This window comes from Saccostrea echinata, unplaced genomic scaffold (assembly GCF_033153115.1).
Source record: "Saccostrea echinata isolate AGI-Se365-2 ecotype Australia unplaced genomic scaffold, CSIRO_AGI_Sech_v1 ptg000020l, whole genome shotgun sequence".
Lineage (NCBI taxonomy): Eukaryota > Metazoa > Mollusca > Bivalvia > Ostreida > Ostreidae > Saccostrea > Saccostrea echinata.
The window spans coordinates 6074647-6095159 of record NW_026889769.1 but is presented as its reverse complement, the minus strand read 5'-3'; the positions used below and the strand labels follow the sequence as shown (position 1 = coordinate 6095159).

Sequence of the window (20513 nt, the reverse complement as noted above, 5' to 3'; positions counted from 1 at the left end):
TTACATGGGTTAAATTAGGCAGGGATGAGTTGAACATAACCTGAAAAACTTTTGATAATCAGATGATGGTTAAGACCCATGGGCCTCTTGTATATGTTGGAACAGAAATTGGCCCTTACTGTCCATAATACTTGGCATATATGCATCCAAAGCTGAGCTGACTTGATAAATTTTATGTACGAAATTTCACAAAAATGTGTGCATTTGATAAGTTTGCAAACAGCTCCTTTTGTGAACATGACAGTGTGTCAAATTGGGATCAACTGGTGAAGCATTCTCTTGCTTGAATGAAGAGATAGGAATCCAATATTTTGCACATTTATTACTTGCAAAAGTGGATTTTATGAAAAACTAGTACATGTACCTAGAACTTACTATGAGTAATCTGTGAGTCAATTTTGACAGATCTGTTATGTTAGTATGTCTATAATATAGGTATTGAAATCCTGGAAGGTTTCAGTGGATCTCCATTTAAAAAGGTTGGGCTTTTGTTAAAAAGAATATATAAAATTAATTATAAACTAGAGTGTTCCAAAGAATGCATGTGTCGCCTGCTTTGTAACTTCATTAAAGATGTAAATAAATCTGAGAGTGGTCAGCTATTATAATACATGCATTTGCCTGCAAAGAAAAAAAAAGCATCTGTGAATAGTATGACTGTGATAGAATCTAACAAAGAAAGTATGGTTCCCAACCCTCAAATTAATTTTCAGAAATAATTATTTATCATTTTTATTAATACGTGTTTCCAACAATCCCCCAAAAGAGATTTCAGTCTGACTTTTCTGCAATTGTCGGTCTACACGATCCCTTGTGGAATACCAATCCCTATGTACTTTCATACTATCTAAATATAAGTTTGTTGATAACTGAATATCATACAGTATCATGAGCTCATAAACAGGTATAAATGCTAATTATCAAATCCATGCCTCTCAAAAATTCAAAAGGCATTAATTATATTAAACTGTCAGGGGTACTTTTTGCAAAGTAGGTCAAAGTCAAGTGGATTGTAACGCTGGTATTTTTCATAATGTTTTATGACAAACAGTGCACATGCTAAATAGCATAGACTTACCTCTTAAATGTCAAAAATATGCTGTATATTGGCACTATGAACTGAAAAGTAGGTCAAAGGACAAGGGTCACAAGGTCAGTAACCATGGTAATTTACAAAAGCCATAGTACCAAGCAATATATGTGCAAAATATCAAATCCTGACCATTACTTTTACAGTTCTCGAGATATAAGGTGTGACAGTCAGACACCTGGTAAAGCGATCCCCAAGTGTTGCTCTGCTCTTCAGGTGACACAATAAAGTATCACATTTATAGGTGGGGTCTTATTTCATTTATGAACATCAGACTGTTTATAGATTGCTTTCAAGCTTCACTCAATGCCATAAGAATCTTCGAAAATTTTTAAAGAACTGATTGGCTAAAATTACACCTTATATTGTATAAATTTAAGCATATGTGTTTTTCTTAATCCCCCCTCCTCCCCAAGGGTGGGGCAAAGGGAGGATCTAAAATTTAACATTGCAGTGGTAAATCTTCTAAAGAACAGCAGTTAGTCCTATTGATATGTAAACGTCCACATGTAGTATTCATTCAAATCTGATCAAATAATGAAATCCAGGGGGAGGGTGTGAACACATTGGTGGGCCAAAGTTTGACAAAGGAATATACAAAGAATCTTTAAAAGAAACAACAAGGCAAAACTTTGTTGCACTGATTTACAACCATCCTTGTATAATGTCATAATCCCTGGGAGAATGGAAGGGCCACAATAGGGTTTCAAGGGTTTACATGGGAATTCTTTAGAAATCTCGAGAGTGAGCATTAAGGCCCATAGGCCTCTGGACTCTATTTCTGACTTTCCATATTTTTCTAAATTATTAGTTTGATCCCATATTTCCATATGACAAAAGTATCATTTACATCTTCAATGATCTTGAAATTGTCCAGAAGTTGCAATGCAGCATACAAACCACTAAACGTCCACAGGCGTCCAGTCTGTAGCTTATATTGTAATTGTTGCTTTTTCTGGTGACACAAGCTACTGTAAATGTCTTATATTTGGCTGTGTATTCTATTTAGCATGTTTCGTGGAGAGCAGTTACCACTAAATCAAGTACATTGCTAAATGTCTTGCGTATAAATATATATTTTTATATACATGTAGCACACTCGGAAAGAACTATTATTACATTAACTTGTTAAAAAAACAAGAGATGTTTGTGAAGCTCTTATACTTATGCCCCCCCCCCCCCCCCTTAGACAAACATTATAGGGTTTGCTTGATTGTACCCAAAACAGAACTTGACCTAGATATTCTTATGATAAATCTGTATACCTAATTTCATCTCAGTATGTGCAACCTCTGCAAGAAAAAAAATGAACGTAACCTGCAAATAATTGGAATATTTCTAAGTCCAAGAGGCATAACTCTGTCAAAAATTGCTCGATCGTATACCAAAAATAGAATTTGACCTAGATATTCTTATAATAAATCTGAATACCAAATTTCATTTCAGTATGTGCAACCTCTACAAAGAAAACGAACGGAAACTGCAAATATTGGAATTTTTTTTAAGTCCAAGGGGCATAAATCTGTCAAACATTGCTCGAACATACCCAAAACAAAACTTGACCTAGATATTCTTATGATAAATCTGTATACCAAATTTCATTCCAGTATGTGCAACCTCTGGGAAGAAAATGAACAGAAAGTGTTGGTGGACCTACAGACAGATCGACTAACAGACACCAGCAAAGCAATATGCCCTTCCTTCTTTGAAGGGGGGCATAATAAATTTCCATGAAATATCATACACACTAATTACAATACAGTCAAACCTCATTAAATCGAACTCGATGGGACCAAGTAAAAACTTCAAATGAGGATTTGAGGGTAAATTACTTAAAGAAAAAATGGTTGGAATTTTTAAATCACTTCAACATATCCATGGTATTCGAGACATCAGTGTTCAAGATACCAAAGTTCAAGTCTGTACATAGAATGTGTTTCTTGGAACATGAAACTTCACAAGAAATCACTTAGCTCACTTTAATGGATAATAAGAATTCTTTAAAAATATAAAAAAAAAAAAAATAATTTGTCAAAGCTTTATTTAGAAAGCAATACAATATAAACACCTCTAAACACTTAATGCATTAACAATGGCAGTGCATTCAAACTTTCCACTCTGTACTTTTACATTAAGTTCCATATAACATCAAATTGTCCATTTGATTAAAGCTGCAAGAATGATCACAAATCTGAAAAGCTTGAAAATGCAATAAATATGCTATGTACAACAAAATATATTTAAATTTTCAAATATAATTCAAATGAGAGTATCATACATGTAATGGAAGATAACCTGAAAGACAAGTGCACATTACCTAGTTTCAGTAAAACTACATGTACCACTTTCCTTCAATTTTTCTCATCACCTTTAGGTCTACATTTATAGATGACAGTTGCAAAGGGTACCAATATATCCTTTCTTACATTGGAAAAATGGCACAAGCTTTAAACAAATTGTAAAATAAGTCATTTAAAATTTGTGTCTTTAATATGTAGTTGTGGCATCTTATTTAATATACAGAAATTATACAATGTATATGCCAAGCACGGAAATTACAGTTAACAGCTGAACAGGAACATAATAAAAAGAACAAAGAAAGAAATATATACAGTTGACCAGTGATACCTGGAACATCATAAAAGAACTGCAGTAATATTCTGCAAATCCTTAATAAAACATAGTCAGTGATAATGCATATTTATATATACATGTAAATATCACTTATAGTGGTAATATCATTCTTAATCACAGACTAGCATTGACAGTGATGAGGGATTAAATGGGGAACATTTCTTTAGGAGCATAACAACTAGAAGCCATGCAAAACAAAGATCAGAGTATTAATGATGCATAATAAATACAGTAGCAGTAAATGAGCTGAACACTAAATATAACTGACATGTAATCCCTCATCTTCCTGCTGACAAGGAATTTGTTTTTAATTGTAATATTTGAATAACACGAGATCATGTGGAGATAATCCAGACAAAATACCTCAGGATGACAATTCACGGGACTATCTTGCATAAAGATAATTAGAGTTCAATTCATTGGATTATCTTGTACAAAGATATCAAAGTCCACATCACAGGATTATCTTTCAGGAGATAATTAAAGTCCACTTCATGGGATTATCTTGTACAGAGATGATTAAAATCCATATCGTGGGATTAGCTAATAGATATAAATTGTTGTATACTTTAATTCACAGGATCAGATCATGTGTAGATAATGATGGAATGGGTGTGTGATTTACAGAGTTATCTGCCACTGCCTGTAGGATGGCTGGCTTTGCCTCCAGTGCATTTTTTTCATTAGAATCTGCTTTCCATGCTAAGTATGTGTCCCATCCAAGGGCTACCGTATTGTTGAGCAAAACCCTGTGTGAAAATAATTCAATACAAAAGATTTAACTTCTGAATTAAAACTAAAACAATTTCATTTAAAATATAAAAACAGAATATAGTCCACCACATCCGATAAATAAATCTGAAATGTGTTCATACCTGTGGCTCACGGGGACTAACAGGAAGTTTAAAAATTGCACACCTGGCCAAAGCTGAAAAGACATCTTCTATTGATCAATCATGCCTTGATGAAATCAAATCTTAAATATGTTTTTTATTTGTAATCAGTGTTCTGAAAATGGTTACTTACCGACCAACAACTAGTGAGTATATCAAAATAATCCTGAAATAAAAAGCAGAATGGAATTCACAGTCAGTAATTGTTAAAACACATACAGATTCTCTGAGCACTGATACAATTTAATTGAAGTAGCTTTAAGTTGCTCACATTTTTAATTTTCAGCTTCACCATGGACAGAGAGTCTCCCTTCATTATTCCCATGACACCCAAGAAAAATGGAGGAAAGGCTGGAGCAAAAACTATCTGAAAATATAGATTATTATTTAATTTTTATCTTTTAAGCATTTCTTCAAAGTTTCATTGAAAAGGTCATGGAGTTTTCAGTCTAGTGGAGGAAATTGCCTTTATAACTGATTGCTGAGGTGAAAAGAAACTTTTCTGCATAAATACTAGATGCTCGCCAAGCTAAAGCTCAATGCTATTATAAAAACAGTTCTGTCAAAGGTAATACATGTACATGTATTGAAAACACATGTTTGTCCTTAAAACTCTTATGTCTACTTACCATAAAAGCCAAATAAGATTAGTGAATACAAACAAACACATAGTATTACTACCTGATCTATGATCACCATTTTAAATGGGGCAAATCTTGAACTGCCAAATGCCTTTTGCAGCCTTAAGTACCATCCATGAAAAAGTGGTCCCTAAAATTTATAATGATACAAGCAGATGTAAAAAAAAAACTTCTGTTAAATTGCTTATACACATATCATTCTGTGACAGTTAATGGCATTAAATATCAGATTCACTTACAGCAATAAGTAATCCAAAAGCCCAGTATCGCATGTATCTTTTACAATCCAATTTATTTTTTCTCTCAACAAACTTCTGGGAAATGGCATCTCCAGTTGACATAACAAAACCTACAAATCAGTTACTAGGAGAGTTATGGATATGTGTGGAATTTGTATTTAAAAACAAGATGTGATTGTGAAACACTGATGCCCCTGTATGGCAGCTTATGGCGAAGGTTAAAGTTTCTCAAATGTAAGTCAAACTCGAAGGTCAAGAGATCAAAAATGTTGTTACCCAAAGAAAGGACTTGTGTCAATGGATATACCTAGTAAATATGAAAGCCAAAGCACCAACCATTCAAAAGATAGTCTCAGGGTTAATGTTTTCTGAAAGTGGGTCAAACTCCAAGGTCAAGATCAAAAGGTCCAAAGTAATGGTACACAGGGGAAGACCTTGTCATGAAAAATACTCATGCAAAACACAAAAGCCCTAGCACCAACTGTTCAAAAGTTATGGCATAGCTGAAAGTTTTTCAAAAGTAGATCAAACTCCATGGTCAAGGCCAAAAGGTCAAAATTGTTGATATCTGAAGGAAGGTCTTGTCACAAGGAATACAACTGTGAAATTTGAAAGCACTAGTACTAACTGTTCAAAAGTTATGGCCAAGGTTAAAGTTTTTTTTAAAAACTGGGTCAAGCTCTAAGGTCAAGGTCAAAAATATTTATACCCATGGAAAGGCCTTGTCATGATGAATACACATGTGAAATATGAAAGCCCTAGCACCAACTGTTCAAACGTTATGGCCAAGATTAAAGTTTTCTTAAAAGTAGGTCAAACTCTAAGGTCAAGGTCAAAAGGTCAAAATATTTATACTCTTGGAGAGGTCTTTTCAGGATAAATACACATGTGAGATAAGAAAGCCCTAGCAACAACTGTTCAAAAGTTATGGCAAATGCTAAAGTTGAGTAAATTTTTGCAAAAGTGGGTCAAACACCAAGGTCAAGAGGTCAAAGATCTTGGTACCCTAGGGGAGGTCTCGTCACAAGGAATACACATGTGAAATATGAAAGCCATAGCTCCAACCACTCGAAAGTTATGTGCAAGGTTTATGTTATTGCGTACAATAAAACAGAAAGAGGGACGGACAGGGCAAAAACTATATACCCCCAAATCTTCGATTACAGGGGCATAAAAAATAACTCAAACACTGGGACTTCAAGTGGTATTATTTTTATATTAATTAATGCCACATACACAGTTAAATCATGAATTACCAGGTTCAGCTGACAAATTTCATCTAAAACAAGCACAAGGAAGGTTCAATATTAATGGGATATTTTTAATATTACAGATATTTCTTTATGATTGCTGTTTTTCTGAATTTTTATTTTTTGAATTTGATAGAACGTCAGAACTAATTTCTTTACAATGGAAAACATCCCTCATGCACCATCAATGCAAGCTTGGGCAAAAACTCATATAGTGATTATTTCATTTTATACAGGTCTGGCACAATCTCTTGATTTAGCTATACAGCTTGAATTAGCTATATAGCTTGAATTAGCTACTTGAATTAGCTATATAGCTTTATCAAGCTATTAAGAACAACTTCATTTAGCTATTTTACCACACTTTTTTCATAAGTGTGTTAATTTTTCAGCATGTACAAAAAGTTGCACTTTGGTGCAGTGATAATATTCAACCAGGCAGGTGCGTATTTGCAGGAATATGCATTGAATTTTACAAAATATACATTGAAAATTATAACTGGGTGTACAGTTACGCATTAGCAATCGTAGATAAGCATTACACCATGAAAGTACTGTGTACAACTGGTTGAATAATACAAGTACGACTTATGATATGAATTGAGGTTAACTCAGCGTTTGATTTTTTTTTCAAAACGAAATACTGATTTAAGAATTGTTTTGATAAACAGGAATATTCTAGTAATTGCGACGACGATTTCCATTTCGGGAGAAAGAATCAAAGATATAGATTAAAATCGATTTCTTTAAATAGAAAGACTATGCACTAGGCATAGTTACATGTACTTTTAAGCACACAAAAGCTTGTGTCGTCTTTGTAAGATGATATTGTAACGAGTGTAATACATAAGTAAATGAAAACAATGCTACCTAGAAAACAAACGATAGTTGGAGGAAAAAAAATCTTAGCTGGAGAAAAAAAGTTTATACTGCAATGTTATCAAAGAGGACATGATGTGGTAAAAAAAAAAAAACAGTGAAGACCATATTAAAACCATACCGAAAAAACCAGCTCTGTTTAATTCCAAGATCAACTGAACACTTTTAAATAAATAAATTGCTGTAGAGAGACATTACGCATATGGCCTAATATGTATTTGAATTTACCGATCAAGTGTTCTCTTAGATTTCCTAAAGTTCTCTGTTTAGTAGGACAGTTACAAGCGGTTTGTACATGACGTTTTTTTGTTTGTTTGTTTTTTTATGATATTGGGTTCATTGCCAATTTCTGATTTCTCTCAACTTGCCATATTAATGAAGCTTCTTTTTTTTTTCTCTCGGTTTACTCTTGTTATGATATTGTCTTATAAATGAAGGAAAAGTTTTATGTGCCCATGGTAACTTTACCTACTGTATGATCTTCCTTGTCAAAAAAGAATGTTTCTCAGTTTTAGCAAAAAATCTTGTTGGTATTTTCAAAATTTATTTAAATAAATACAGGAACTGTCCTTTGTAGTTTTATCCCTTTCCTCTTCTAAAACACTTATATCTCAATAACAAGCTCAAAATCAAAATAGATGTCAAAACATTTATATATTAACAAAATAATCTTAAATCATTTTGCTGAAAATCAAAATCTGCATTGATTTGAAAATCAGAGTAAATACACTTTGGGGTAAAAATTTATCTGGAGCTCTGAGAACCTTGAATTCTTCTGAAAACAAGGCATGTTAAAATTGCTCGTAAAATTACATCTCCTTTAAAGACTTTGTACTCAAAGTTCTAAAAGTTTGGGGGCTATATAAAGCAACTGATTTGTGACCTCAAAGTTACTTCTTGAATGAAATTATAAAGGAGGTCAATTCTGGTCAACAAGGTACGTAATTGTAATTCAGCACAGTGTGAAGCAATCATACTAATATCCACACATCTGTAGGAATTTAGGCTGGACTGTGGACATCGGCCTGGATAGCTCAGTGGTTAGAGCACCTGACTAGAAATGCAGGGGTCCCGGGTTCGATTCCCGGTCCAGCCATATGTTTTTCATTATATATAAATTTATGAATTTTCAATGTATATTAACTCATTCCTCCTTTCCATACTACACATCAATGCAAACAAGCCTGTACCAAGATGGTGTACAGTTATCCAAACAATGGAAATACTTGTTTTGTTTCAAAAGCTGCTATGTTATATCTATCTTTCATTTGGGTTGCTTTTAATTTTAGATAGTGCATAGTACATATATGAATAGGTAAATACTTGCGACTTTTTGTCTTTTTGTTACAAAATATATTTTCTGAAAAACTACATAAAAATAGCTTTATCAAGCTATTATGAAATAGCTTAATGAAGATAAAATTTAAAGCTAATTCAAGCTGTATAGCTGAATCAAGAGGTTGTGCTGGACCTATTACAGAGCTAGAATATGGGCCATGTATCATTCATGATGTATTTAAAATTTTATCGGTTCTAATATTTAGTGCATAGAGAAAAAAAATGTCTTTATGTATAGAAAGTAAGTAATTTCTAATTTCTGAATGCATTTTTGTTATTAGGCCCTAGTTTACTTATCAAGCAGCGCTTTGTTTTGTAAACAACATGACTCACCAGTCGAAAACGCCACTGTCTTCCATGGATGTTTTCTCATCAACAAAGAATGCACCCGAATGACGGTATTCATGACAAGGTATAATCTAGTGCATTAAAGCATATTTAGCATGATGTGAGCTCTCTGTCGTCCTTCCATTTTCAGTTACGAAACTTGCTATACCTCACGTTGATGTGCAAGTGGTCTAAATATTCGTAACCGGAATTGGCACGCCTCATACTAAATCTTGAGCGCGTATGGACATGGTGGAAAAAATTAATCCGATTATCGACCACTCATGGTTTGATCAGCTCTCGCAGGATCTGCCTTCAGTGATTAAAGGAAAAAATATTAATAGATTCAGCGACAGTCCTTAAGTTTTTGTGTCGACCCAAATGTTTTGCTTTTCTTTCTTCGGCAAAACAACTATAAAAATAAATTTTAAAAAGTGATATAGAATTAGATTCTCAGTGCAGCATGTTCTTGAAGAAGAAATATAATAATTATATATTTTTTCCAAGGCCTAATGAAGGAATTTAAAAGAATAAGGATACTAGAAAAATCCAAAGAACTTTGAGAATATGTGAAATCACAAAATTTGCCAAAATCAATAGCACCCAACCGGATGACTTTCAATACTTTTTCAACACAAACATTCCTAATTTAAAGGTAATTAGAGAGCAGGCTTTTTTGACATCATAAACAAATGCTTCTTGAACAATAACAAAATGCCCAAGGGCATAGACAGTATTATATATACTCTGACGTTCTTTTGGATTAACGTATCCCGAGGCTGAAAGGCATAACAACTGATACATGTATATGGTTTGTAATTTAGAAAGTAGGTCACTATGACCTTACTTTTTTTTAATTTGATGCATCCCGAAGCCTAAGGTTGCATCATCTGATAACATTTGATGATCCTTGACTTTACGGTGTACAAGATAATTATAGTACATCTAAAACAATTTGAAAAAAAGAATAGCTGTAAAAAAAAAATGAAAAGTAGTTCACAGTGACTTACTTTTTAGTTGACATGAGAGCCCAAAATCTACTGACAAAGTCCCAAGCCTCTTAGGACATGTATTCGAAATTTTGAACTAAAATATTTTGAAATTGAAAAGCCATATAATATACAGAAAGTCGGTCACTGTGACCTACTTTTTGGTTGACACACTCTGAGGCCCCAAGATGCATCAACTGACAAGGTTTCGCAAATATCCAAAATATGCAATCAAAACTATTTGAAAATGAATGACGGCAATATCTTTTTAAAAAATCAAAAAGTAGGTCACTGTAACCTAGTTCTTATCCATTATATTTACTGCTTTACGCCAAATCGGCAGTAGTTCAGCCAGAATTTTGTGACAAAAAAAGATAAATTCAACTGTAAGGTTAACACTATAAAGAGAGAATAGTCTTGTTGTCAAAATCAGACTTATGGTCTAGTTCACGTTCATCCTGGTGAAGTCATTTAGTTTCTTAAACTACTGGGGAGGAATGACTTCAACCTGTGCAACCATAACTTTGCTTTTCCTCTGAGCATCGGTCCATCTTGGGTTATGATCAATAGCCACTACTGTGATCTTAGAGGTTGAAATGTCCCCTAACTGCTTCATTGACTTTCTTGGTCATACTGGTCGAACGGTGGTTATTGATTCTTCTGCGGAGATCTCCCATTTCCCCAACATACTGTTTTTGACAAACTTTGCAGATGATGAGATATATACAAATGTCTGTTTTATAGGCTACAATCCCTAATATTCGGCGGCTGCGGCCTGCAACGGGGCTGTTTAAACTGTCTGTGTCAGAGTTGTGCTTACAGAAAAGACATCTTCAGTCAGAATAAGTTTTATAAGCCCCCGTTAGGTAATGGTTTGTCTTATCTGGTTCTAACTACCATATCTTTTAAGTCCCTCGGGCGCCTATACACAGCCAATTGAGGTTCCTTTAAGACCCCTGCCATTCTTTTGTTGGAATAAAGATTTGGCAGGTTCATTTTAAGAACATCACAGAGGTAGTAACCGGTGTAACCCTGTTGCCATTGACTATCTCTTTGTAGAGTATAAGGTGTTGTCTGAAGATGTCGCCTTAATATCATCAACAAAAGTAACCATTCAAGTAATTAGTGGTTATTGACCATATCACCAGTAAACGATGAAGAAAACGAAGTGATCAATCTTATAAATCCAGTAAACAAAACGAATCGTGAACAGAGCAATAACAGGATGCATGGGATCAGGTGCCTAGGAGTAGTAAGTATCCACTGTCGAGCGGTCACACCCCGCCGTGAGCCCTATGTATTGATCAGGTAGACGGAGTACTCCGTAGTAAAATTAAGCATAAAAGCAATGAACTAACAAACGGTATGGAGCATGTCAGATAAAATCGACCCAACGATAGGTTGTATTTACAAAAAAGGTCATTATAATGAAGTAGAATTTGCGAAAAGTTGACTTTAAACGAGATTGTTGGAATCCTTGTGAAATCAACTTATTTTTCAGTAGATTACCTAGGTTTAAAAACTGATCAAATTCATAGCATGTTCAGTTGGGAGACAGAAACACCATGATAAGAACAGAGAAACTGATTTATTAATCTTATGTATTTTTTTTTTTAATCATAAGGAAGGGGGGGGGGGGGCTTGACCCCCTGCCCCTATTAAATCCGCCAGTGAAAATGAACAAAAGAGACAACAAAACGATAGACACATGTGAAAGACTCAGAACAAATAGATGCTAAAGAAGAATAATGAAGATAAAATGGGAAGATCGAGCGAGAAATGAAGACCTTTTACAAAGAACTAGGATAATCTTGAGCGATTAGTGAGGAAGAAATCAGAGAAAGATGGAAGTTTATTGGACAATTACCGAGACGAGATCCTTCGTACCAGTAAGACTGTAACATTGCGCTAACATGGGCAGCAGGAGGAAGAAAGCGTGGACGACCAAAACATAGCACCGCACATTAGACAGGTAGAAGACAGATGCTGGATGGCAATATTGTTGAATGCAGCAAGAACAGCTAGCAGCCGCCAATAGAAATAAGTGGAGACGCTTTGAGTGTCAAAGGACGAGAAGGATAGGTAAAGGCTACAGCATTAATAGGGAATTTGTCCTGTCGAACAGACAATTGCATATTTATATCTGATCAGCTGCAAGTTTTGTGAAAAAAAAAAGTATGTTGGGGGAAACGGGAGATTTAGTAATCACCGTTTGACCATGGATTCGGATGTGGAAAAACTCACAAGGAATTTTAAGCATAAAACATTTACCGTTATCATAGTCATTCCCCATCAAAATATACTTCATTACATATGTATAGCAGATATATTTTTATTTACCAATTTAATCAGATTTGAAGTGCTGCTGATTGTGATAAGCGTTTTAGAATTTGATCTGAGGTGAACATCGCACTTTTTCCTGAAAAATATTTTGTGTACCAAATGTAATGAAGATACCCTTTTTCATATACACCTGTACATGTACTAGAATTTTATACTGAAGATAGGCAATAAAAATTGTCGGAAACACTGGTGAATTTAGAAGGGGGGGGGGTTACCTCCTTTTGTTACCAAAAATATACATAAGATTAATAAATCAATTTCTTTTGTATGGCATATTGCATGGTTTATACTTAAAATATAGCTAAAATTAGAAGAAGAAAAAATGTTGCAAAAAACTCATAAAACCTGAAAGCTTCGCTCCCCCCCCCCTCTTTTCAAGAATCCTGGATCCGCACTGAACAAGTTATTTCTATGTCTCAGTGGTTGGGATGCAATTATTTATGGCATATTGTAACTGTCTCGAGTGTCCTGTCTTGTCTCTCCATCATACAAAAAAGATAATTAAAGTTATGGCAAAGATTAAAGTTTTTCAAAACTGCATTTAACTTCAAAACCAAGGTCATGAGTTCAAATATCGTAATACAATCCGAAGGTCTTGTCAAGTAATGCACATGTGAAAAAAAAATATGAAAGTCCCGTCTCTTCTGGAGCAAAAGTTTTGATAAGTAGGTCAAACTAATAGGTCAAAGTCTTGAGTCAAAAATTATATACTATCTCTCTGAATGATGTTGTCATAGGAAATGTACATGTAAAATATGTAAGCCCCATCTTTTCTCATTCAAAAGTTATTATCTATGTAAAAAAAAAAAAATGAAAAAGACGAAGTTATTAAACTTTAAGGTCAAGATCACGTCAAAAATCAGGGTACATTCAGAAAGGTCTTGAAACAGGTCATTCAAATGTCAAATATAATGCCCTATCTTCTCTCATTCAAAAGTTATCAACAATGCTAAAATTTTTAAAAATTAGGTCAAACGTCAAGGTCAAGAGGTTAAAAATCATAGTGCATTTGTCTTACAAGTGATAGGTAATGTACATATTAATCATGATTGCCATACCTTCGCTCCTTCAAAAGTAAGCAGCAATATTATCAATTTTTTTTAAAAAGTAGATCAAACTTCAATGATGATTCAGAAATTATAGCATGTTCGAAAACATCTTGTCACAAGTAATGTACATGTCAAATATGAAAGCCTTATCCCTTTTCCTTCAAAAGTTTTAACCAATGTTAAAATTTTTTAAACGTAGGTCAAACTTCAAGGTCACGGGGTAAAAAAAAATTAGAGTATATAAGGATAGGTTTTGTCACAGGTAATGTATATGTGAAAATTGAAACCCTTTCTCTTCTCATTCAAAAGTTAAGACCAATGTAAAAGTACTGTTAATTTTTTTGAAAAGTAAGTCAAACTTCAAGGTCAAGTAATCAAAAGTCACAGTATATTTGGAAAGGTCTTGTCACAGTAATGTAATATAAAAGCCGTATCTTTTCTCATTCAAAAGTTATGTGCAAGGTTAAAGTTTTTTTGTGACAGAGAGACTGACTGATATCCCCTCGCTTTCGCCAAAAATAAATAAATAAACACACTCAAGATGTCTACATGAATTGAATTTTACTGTAAAAACAACATAAAGCAAGGCAGTTTCTGAGAAAAAAAATATTCAAAATACAATATCTTTCAATGTACATGTAATCTCATATTTTAAAAATTGAAGAACTGGTACACGCACAACTGATTGAGCAATAAAAATAATTTTATAAATCAAATACCAGTAAACACATTAATCCATCATTCTGCATTCAAAAAATTGTTTGTTTTTTTTATATATATAAACAAATAAATTTAGACGACCTTTCTTTTGCAAAGTGAGGCGATTCAAGCGAGGCAAGAATTATAGGCATTTGCCTGAGCCTAAGTACGCCACCCTTGTCCTCAGAACAGCCATGCAGTTATAGATCTACGAGGGAAAATCTAGAATATCATTTTCAGCTCGGCATAAAATGGACAAACAATTTAATTTAAGGCGTCAATGTGAAAAATTGGATAATATTTAATAAAAAAAAAATACCGATTTAAACCCCTTCATGTGTTTCGAACGTACTGTTTTGGTTTCAAACCTGTACATGTATACCTAACACTCGAGAAAGAGAAATGTTCAGAAGAAGTGTTCTTTTTTTGTTTCTTAATGATGCGCTATACACACGTAAATTGTTTGGGACTTTGGGAAACTCGTATCGTACAAAAGTTTACATAATGAATTTACCTAGATTTCATCAACATAAGATGTCTATCACATTTCCCCGGGAAAAATGTTGAAAGACAATATAGTTTTGTGTACAGAAATCACTATTGTTTTCTTAAATTGGGAAATTACATACAAATAATGTATTCAATCGGGCCCAAAGGAACTGGTGTGTGTTGGGGTGTGTGTGTGGGGGAGGGGTTGCATAAAACATTTAATTGTGCCCCTAAAATATAACGCCCCATATAAAAATACTCCCTTTACCTTATTTTATACTTTATTATAATGTTAAGAATCTTTTAATCTATTACTATTCACTATAGACTTACATTTCATCTATCTTACATCTCTCGGCAAATCACTCTAACTGCACAGTGAAACTCTTCAGTGTGGAGTGTTTAGAGCCTCCTCAAGTATTTCAAGCATACAGAAACCCTGGCTGCAGAACTGTAGCTCTTCGTAGAGATAAAGCTTAATCTGTCCGAATTTTCTCAACCAGAGAGCTACAGTTCTGCAGCTAACAGAAACCCATGTAATCGTAACTAACTTTCTCGGCGCTTCATACGGATATTATATCACCAACATGTATTAAAATCTGACTGAAGTGCAAAAAATAAATTATAGAATTATCTATGACTAAATTGATGTAAATTATGATTATACAATATCATGGAAGAAAAAGCTTTCTCAATAAAACTTGAGATTTCCTTAGTAAATAATGCATCAAATATCAACCCAATATGAGCCACATAAAAACTGAAATAACATAACCTTACATATCAGAAAATAGATATGCTTATTTAAAGAAATAATGAACACTCTATCAAAACAATAGGCTATAATGATTCACAATAAGAAATAACCACAGGGTACCTGTTCTGTAACAAAGGTTTTTCCCGTAGTATTATGATACTAGTAACAATATTATTCTATGAGAGTAAACTTTTATTACAGACAAGTGCCCATGGAATTTTTTTAAAAAGTAGAGATAAAGAAAACCAAATCAAATATATTGGTCATAAAAAAATAAAAACAATAAAGTAACCGGCTTTTCAGTAAAATACAAATTACAGATGTATACACATGTACTGATATGAGACTTGTCGATGCCATTTTTCACACACCGATAGAAAAAATTAAGAAACTTCAAGTATTGCTAAATACAAACTACTTGACAACATAATTTACAATTACAACCTGTGTATCATAGTTTATAAAGTTAACAACAGTTATTTACTTTCCAAAACGTCCGTGACAAGGTTGTAGCCTAGAATTTCTCTCCCAAATTATGATTTTCTAAGCATAATAACAAGAATTATTCAAAGATGAAACTTATCACTGCTTCGAGGAAAGAAGGAAGAATTAGTTTAACTCAGATTTTAAAGGTAGATTCACAGCTTTAATTGTTTATACATGTATTGTGATGTCAAATAAAAGCTTATTGTATAGCAATATATGCAAGTACATGTACATGTATTGCCTTTCACACGTTCATTTTATGCTAATTTTTTTTAAATAAAGGACTTCCTTAAGTTAACAAAACTATAAGGCCTAAAGAAGAATGTGAAAAACCGGGGGAAGAGATGACAAAACTGTCAAACAAGCTTACAAAGATCATAATTTTAAAAAAATCTAACTGTACAAAAAATTATATACAGGGCAAGAGGGAAACCATTTTCAAATGGAACATTTATAGGGAACGGACATTGGACAATTTACCAATGCTCGAAGCTCTAGGTTTATCAATGACTTTAAAACTCCCACTGAAAGGGTGTAAAATATCGTAATTTACAAACTGTCACTAAAAATAAATGCATAAAAAAAAACAATGAACACGTCTTATCGTTTTATATTACCTTATCAATAAGCAAAAAACACATGCATTATTTTGTTTTTAACAAATGTGAAAAAATGGGTACAAAACTATAAAGCATAACTTCCATTGTTTTTAATATCTGAATGACACTTTTAAAAACTGCTGAAAATTCAAAAGAATACAGGACCGCGTGAGTCATTTAAAAAAGAACACCATGCAGTTGCAAAAATATGGTAATATAGATTTTTATACTGTTTCTTACATTGTTACATGTGAATAGTTTTGTTGCCATGGAAAGTGAATTCAGGATAAAAGCTTGAAACTAATCAAATATTGATAATTTACAAAAGGAGGAAAATACCAGGGGAGTGGGGAGGGTGTTGGCGGTGTTTACTTTAAATAATAATGAATCAGCAAATATAGGATACTAGTACCCAACAATATAATACCACAAACAAATGCTCAACAATGCCCTAAAATTATAATATCGCATTTCTAATTTAAAGTGGCGTTACATCAATAAGAATAAATATAAAAAAATGTATAAAATGGAAAATAAACTATACGTATATTGGTCCTGCCTAGTCTATTTCACCTCGAAGATTAAAAATACAAAAGGTGCACCAGACATTATATTGGTCTCCATGTAACGTAGATATCGGAGGACATCTTGGGCAACAATCGGTAGAATCGACCTATGTTTTAAAATAGATGTACACGAATTAATTTACGGGGGACAAGTAAGCAATGGCAATATAAGACGCTAGAGTATATCACGGTTATATATTATTGTGCTACAATACCTACTACATTTGTCATCGTTCTTTATTTGAACAGCTCGCTAATGATGACTTGGGTATCGAGGTTTTGGTATGGATCTTTTGTTCTGTTTGGGGGTGGTTGTGGATCTTTTGTTCTGTCGGGGGGTGGTGGTGTAGGACCACATCCTCGTGTTCTTTCTCGGAGATCCAGGCCATGTAACAGTTCCAGCCTACAGACACCAGGTTAACCACCATTATTCTACAACAAAACAGGGGATGTCACTCTTAACAAACCTTAAAAAGAAGATTTTTGCGAACACAATATTCATGTGCTACGCAGATATTGCACGCACAAGCAAATCCTCCCTTTGACAATATCGACCAGTGTGCGAGAATTTCAAGACGAATACACGCTTGCAATAAACTGGCAATGCAGCATGAAATTCGATGTTGACAGAGAACATATTTTATATATATATGTGGCAGATTGTTTTAACTTTTATACTGAAACGCAAAAGAAACGCAACATCCTATTTTAGGGGGAAATATTATATACAGGATATAACTTTGTATCTAAAATGTAAGGACATCTTCAACTTTGTAAATATTGGTAATTTAACGGTTGAATGATTTTCATACCATAACCGGAAGTTAAGTTTGAGTCCACTTAACAGAAATCAAAAATTGTATGTTTAACAAAATATTTGGCAATAATATGGAGTTTCAAGAATTTGTATCTGTTCATCATAAGTAATGAAGCAATGTTACGAAAAATAAATTCTCCTTTCTTTTCCGTAAGCGATGCCAAGGCTTCCTAAAAATAACTTAAGTACGCATTTCCATTGCTCTAGCTGGAAAATCTCAAAATAAAGGGGATGGAGAGTTGCAGATGCAAATATGCAACACATTACGCCTCCGCAGGCTCTTACGTATCATTAGCATGAATGACGGTCCTTGGACCGGAAGTCCAAGGGTTACTACACTGCGCTTGGCTAGAGAAAAATCGACCTCATCATCTGAAAAACAGGCATTTAAAAATGGCAAAGAATATTTCTTTCGCTCAGATCTCGAGGTTGATACACCTACTGCATCATAAAAAATCAAGCTGCAACTGTTGTACATGGCAGTCTTGCACGCTGTAATTGTATGACCGGGGTGGGGGGTGGGGGTGTTTTAACATTCATGTGTTACTTTCTAAAGTTAAAAGATTATAATTTAACATTTTTATCAAATCTCTGATGTTTATAAATCAAGTTTTACCTTACTGTATTCATTTTTGAAAATCATTAGATAAAAAATTCAAATACATGTATTTGTAGAATACCGCTTGTTGCGTTTCTTTTGCGTTTCAGTATATAATGCATTTCAATCTAGAAGATTTGCCAAATAATGAAACAAAGTTGGCATCTTTAAATTATCTCTCCAAATGAACTGCTTAAATCCCCCCCCCCCCAAATGAATTTTTTTCTCACGCTTTTTTTAAAGTCTACATAAGTATTGATAAAGAATTAATGAATTCAATCGTTAAGGTTGACCGCAAGAAAAATGTTGCGGTTAGTTGTTATTAAGAATTTAGTGGCATAAATAACATCATAAGTAGCACAAGATAAGTCAGTAAAAGAATTTTTACATTCAGATTCCTAGGAATTCCTAATGTCATCTAGAAGTTGCACGTTAAATATATTTCAATATTAAAACAACTCGGTAAAACCGGTGGCAGTATATGTATTTTTAAACAAGAGGCCCATAGGCCACATCGCTCACCTGAACACTGGCTAGGAAAAGACAGAAATAAGTTCAGTATTGAAAAGTTTAAATATAAAAGTGGTCCCAACATTTAATTTTCTATTGAGGCCTTGCCCTACCCCCAGGGACATGATTTGAATTTGAATCTACACCACTTGAGGAAGCTTCTGGATTATTATGACTAATCATGGCTTTGCTGTTCCTGAAACGAAATTTTTTATTTATTCCTTTGTTTAACGTTGATCCCTTGTTGTGGCCCATTCCTACCCACAGGGTTCATGCATGACTTGAAAAAATTGAATCTTCACTATCTCATGAGGAGATTTTTTAATAATCCTATATATTCTTATGTAATACTTTGATGGTAAATTGTAGCCCCTCCCAACCACGAGAGTATAATTTGAACAAACATACTTCAGATGCTTCCATATTAATATGACCAATCAAGGCTTTGCTGTTCTTGGGAAGAAGATTATTAAAGATTTTTCCTATGTATTTTGATCACCCATTATGGCCATCCTACCCCCCCCCCCCCCCCGAGTCACGATTTGAACAAATTTGAATCTACATTACCTTAGGATGCTTCCATATTAAAATGACTAATAATGACTTTGCTATTTTTTGGAAGATTTTTCAAGATTTTTTCCCTATATATTCCTATGTAAAACTTTGATTCCCCATTGTGGCCCCACCCTACCCCCGGGGGTCATGATTTGAACAAAATTGAATTTACACTACATGTACCTGAGGATGCTTCCATATCAATATGACTAACATGGCTTTGCTATTCTAGAGAAGATTTTTTTCTATATATTCCTATGTAAAACTTTGAGCCCCCATTGTGGCCCCATCCTCCCTCCGGTAGTTTTTTGTGGTTTCAGTGGTTTTTATGCCCCCCCCCCCCCTAAAAAAAGAAAGATAAAAAATATTTTAAGATTGGGATCTTAAATGCAAAAGTATATTCCCGTTTGCAAGAGTGGTAAATTTACTTGGGGGAAAAACACCACCACCAACATAAATATGGTTGACAAATCTTCTGCGGGGTTAATAATCCAGGATGGTAAGCTCGTAATTCCTTTTGGGTCAAGTTCATACGAAGTTCCCCAAGACAGCAACTATTTCCCGAGGCGAATTTAAAGTTGTGGTAAGACAAAAATACTTACCGCCATATAGACGAAAGAAAATATCCCAAATAAAAAAAAACAGCCCTACCAGTCACTTGACGCAATCCTTTTCTATCAAAAAAAATCTCCCATCCCACCTACCTTTACTTGATTTAATACGTATATAGGATTTATTTTGTGAAAAAAAGTGTAAAGAGCCTGT

The 20513-nt window shown here is 33.9% G+C and overlaps 2 protein-coding genes and 1 non-coding gene across 5 annotated transcripts in view; 1 reads left to right on the top strand and 2 right to left on the bottom strand.

The window, feature by feature from the left end:
- Positions 1–3114: 3114 nt before the first annotated feature.
- LOC133190118 (protein Mpv17-like) lies at positions 3115–9476 on the bottom strand. The gene is made up of 7 exons (XM_061325593.1): positions 9298–9476; positions 5498–5607; positions 5299–5388; positions 4889–4984; positions 4751–4783; positions 4600–4652; positions 3115–4473 (listed from the first exon to the last, which is right to left on the bottom strand). The coding sequence occupies exons 1-7, from the start codon at positions 9368–9370 to the stop codon at positions 4299–4301; spliced, it is 630 nt and encodes a 209-aa protein (XP_061181577.1). The 5' UTR covers positions 9371–9476; the 3' UTR covers positions 3115–4298.
- On the top strand, positions 8649–8722 carry Trnas-aga (transfer RNA serine (anticodon AGA)). The gene has a single exon. It is a non-coding gene; the product is annotated as a tRNA-Ser (tRNA).
- Positions 9477–16254: 6778 nt separating the features above from the next.
- LOC133189992 (uncharacterized) overlaps positions 16255–20513 on the bottom strand; it is a 39246-nt gene continuing 34987 nt past the window's right edge. The window contains exons 7-8 of one of the 3 annotated variants that reach the window (XM_061325452.1): positions 17484–17700; positions 16255–17375 (exon numbers count right to left, since the gene is read on the bottom strand). In XM_061325452.1, coding sequence (XP_061181436.1) covers positions 17496–17700 — 205 coding nt within the window. In that variant the 3' untranslated portion in view covers positions 16255–17375; positions 17484–17495. Of the gene's footprint in view, positions 17376–17483; positions 17701–20513 lie in introns of those variants that run through there. The other 2 variants (XM_061325451.1, XM_061325454.1) reach the window with 2 other exon arrangements.

What these genes read in the sequence shown, in the direction of transcription:
- LOC133190118 (XM_061325593.1), bottom strand. Translation starts at nt 9,370, where the DNA reads ATGAATACCGTCATTCGGGTGCATTCTTTGTTGATGAGAAAACATCCA. An exon ending in GACAGTGGCGTTTTCGACTG is followed by an intron (nt 5,608 to 9,297) that starts GTGAGTCATGTT and finishes ACTGATTTGTAG; the next exon opens with GTTTTGTTATGTCAACTGGA. An exon ending in AAATGGTGATCATAGATCAG is followed by an intron (nt 4,985 to 5,298) that starts GTAGTAATACTA and finishes CTATATTTTCAG; the next exon opens with ATAGTTTTTGCTCCAGCCTT.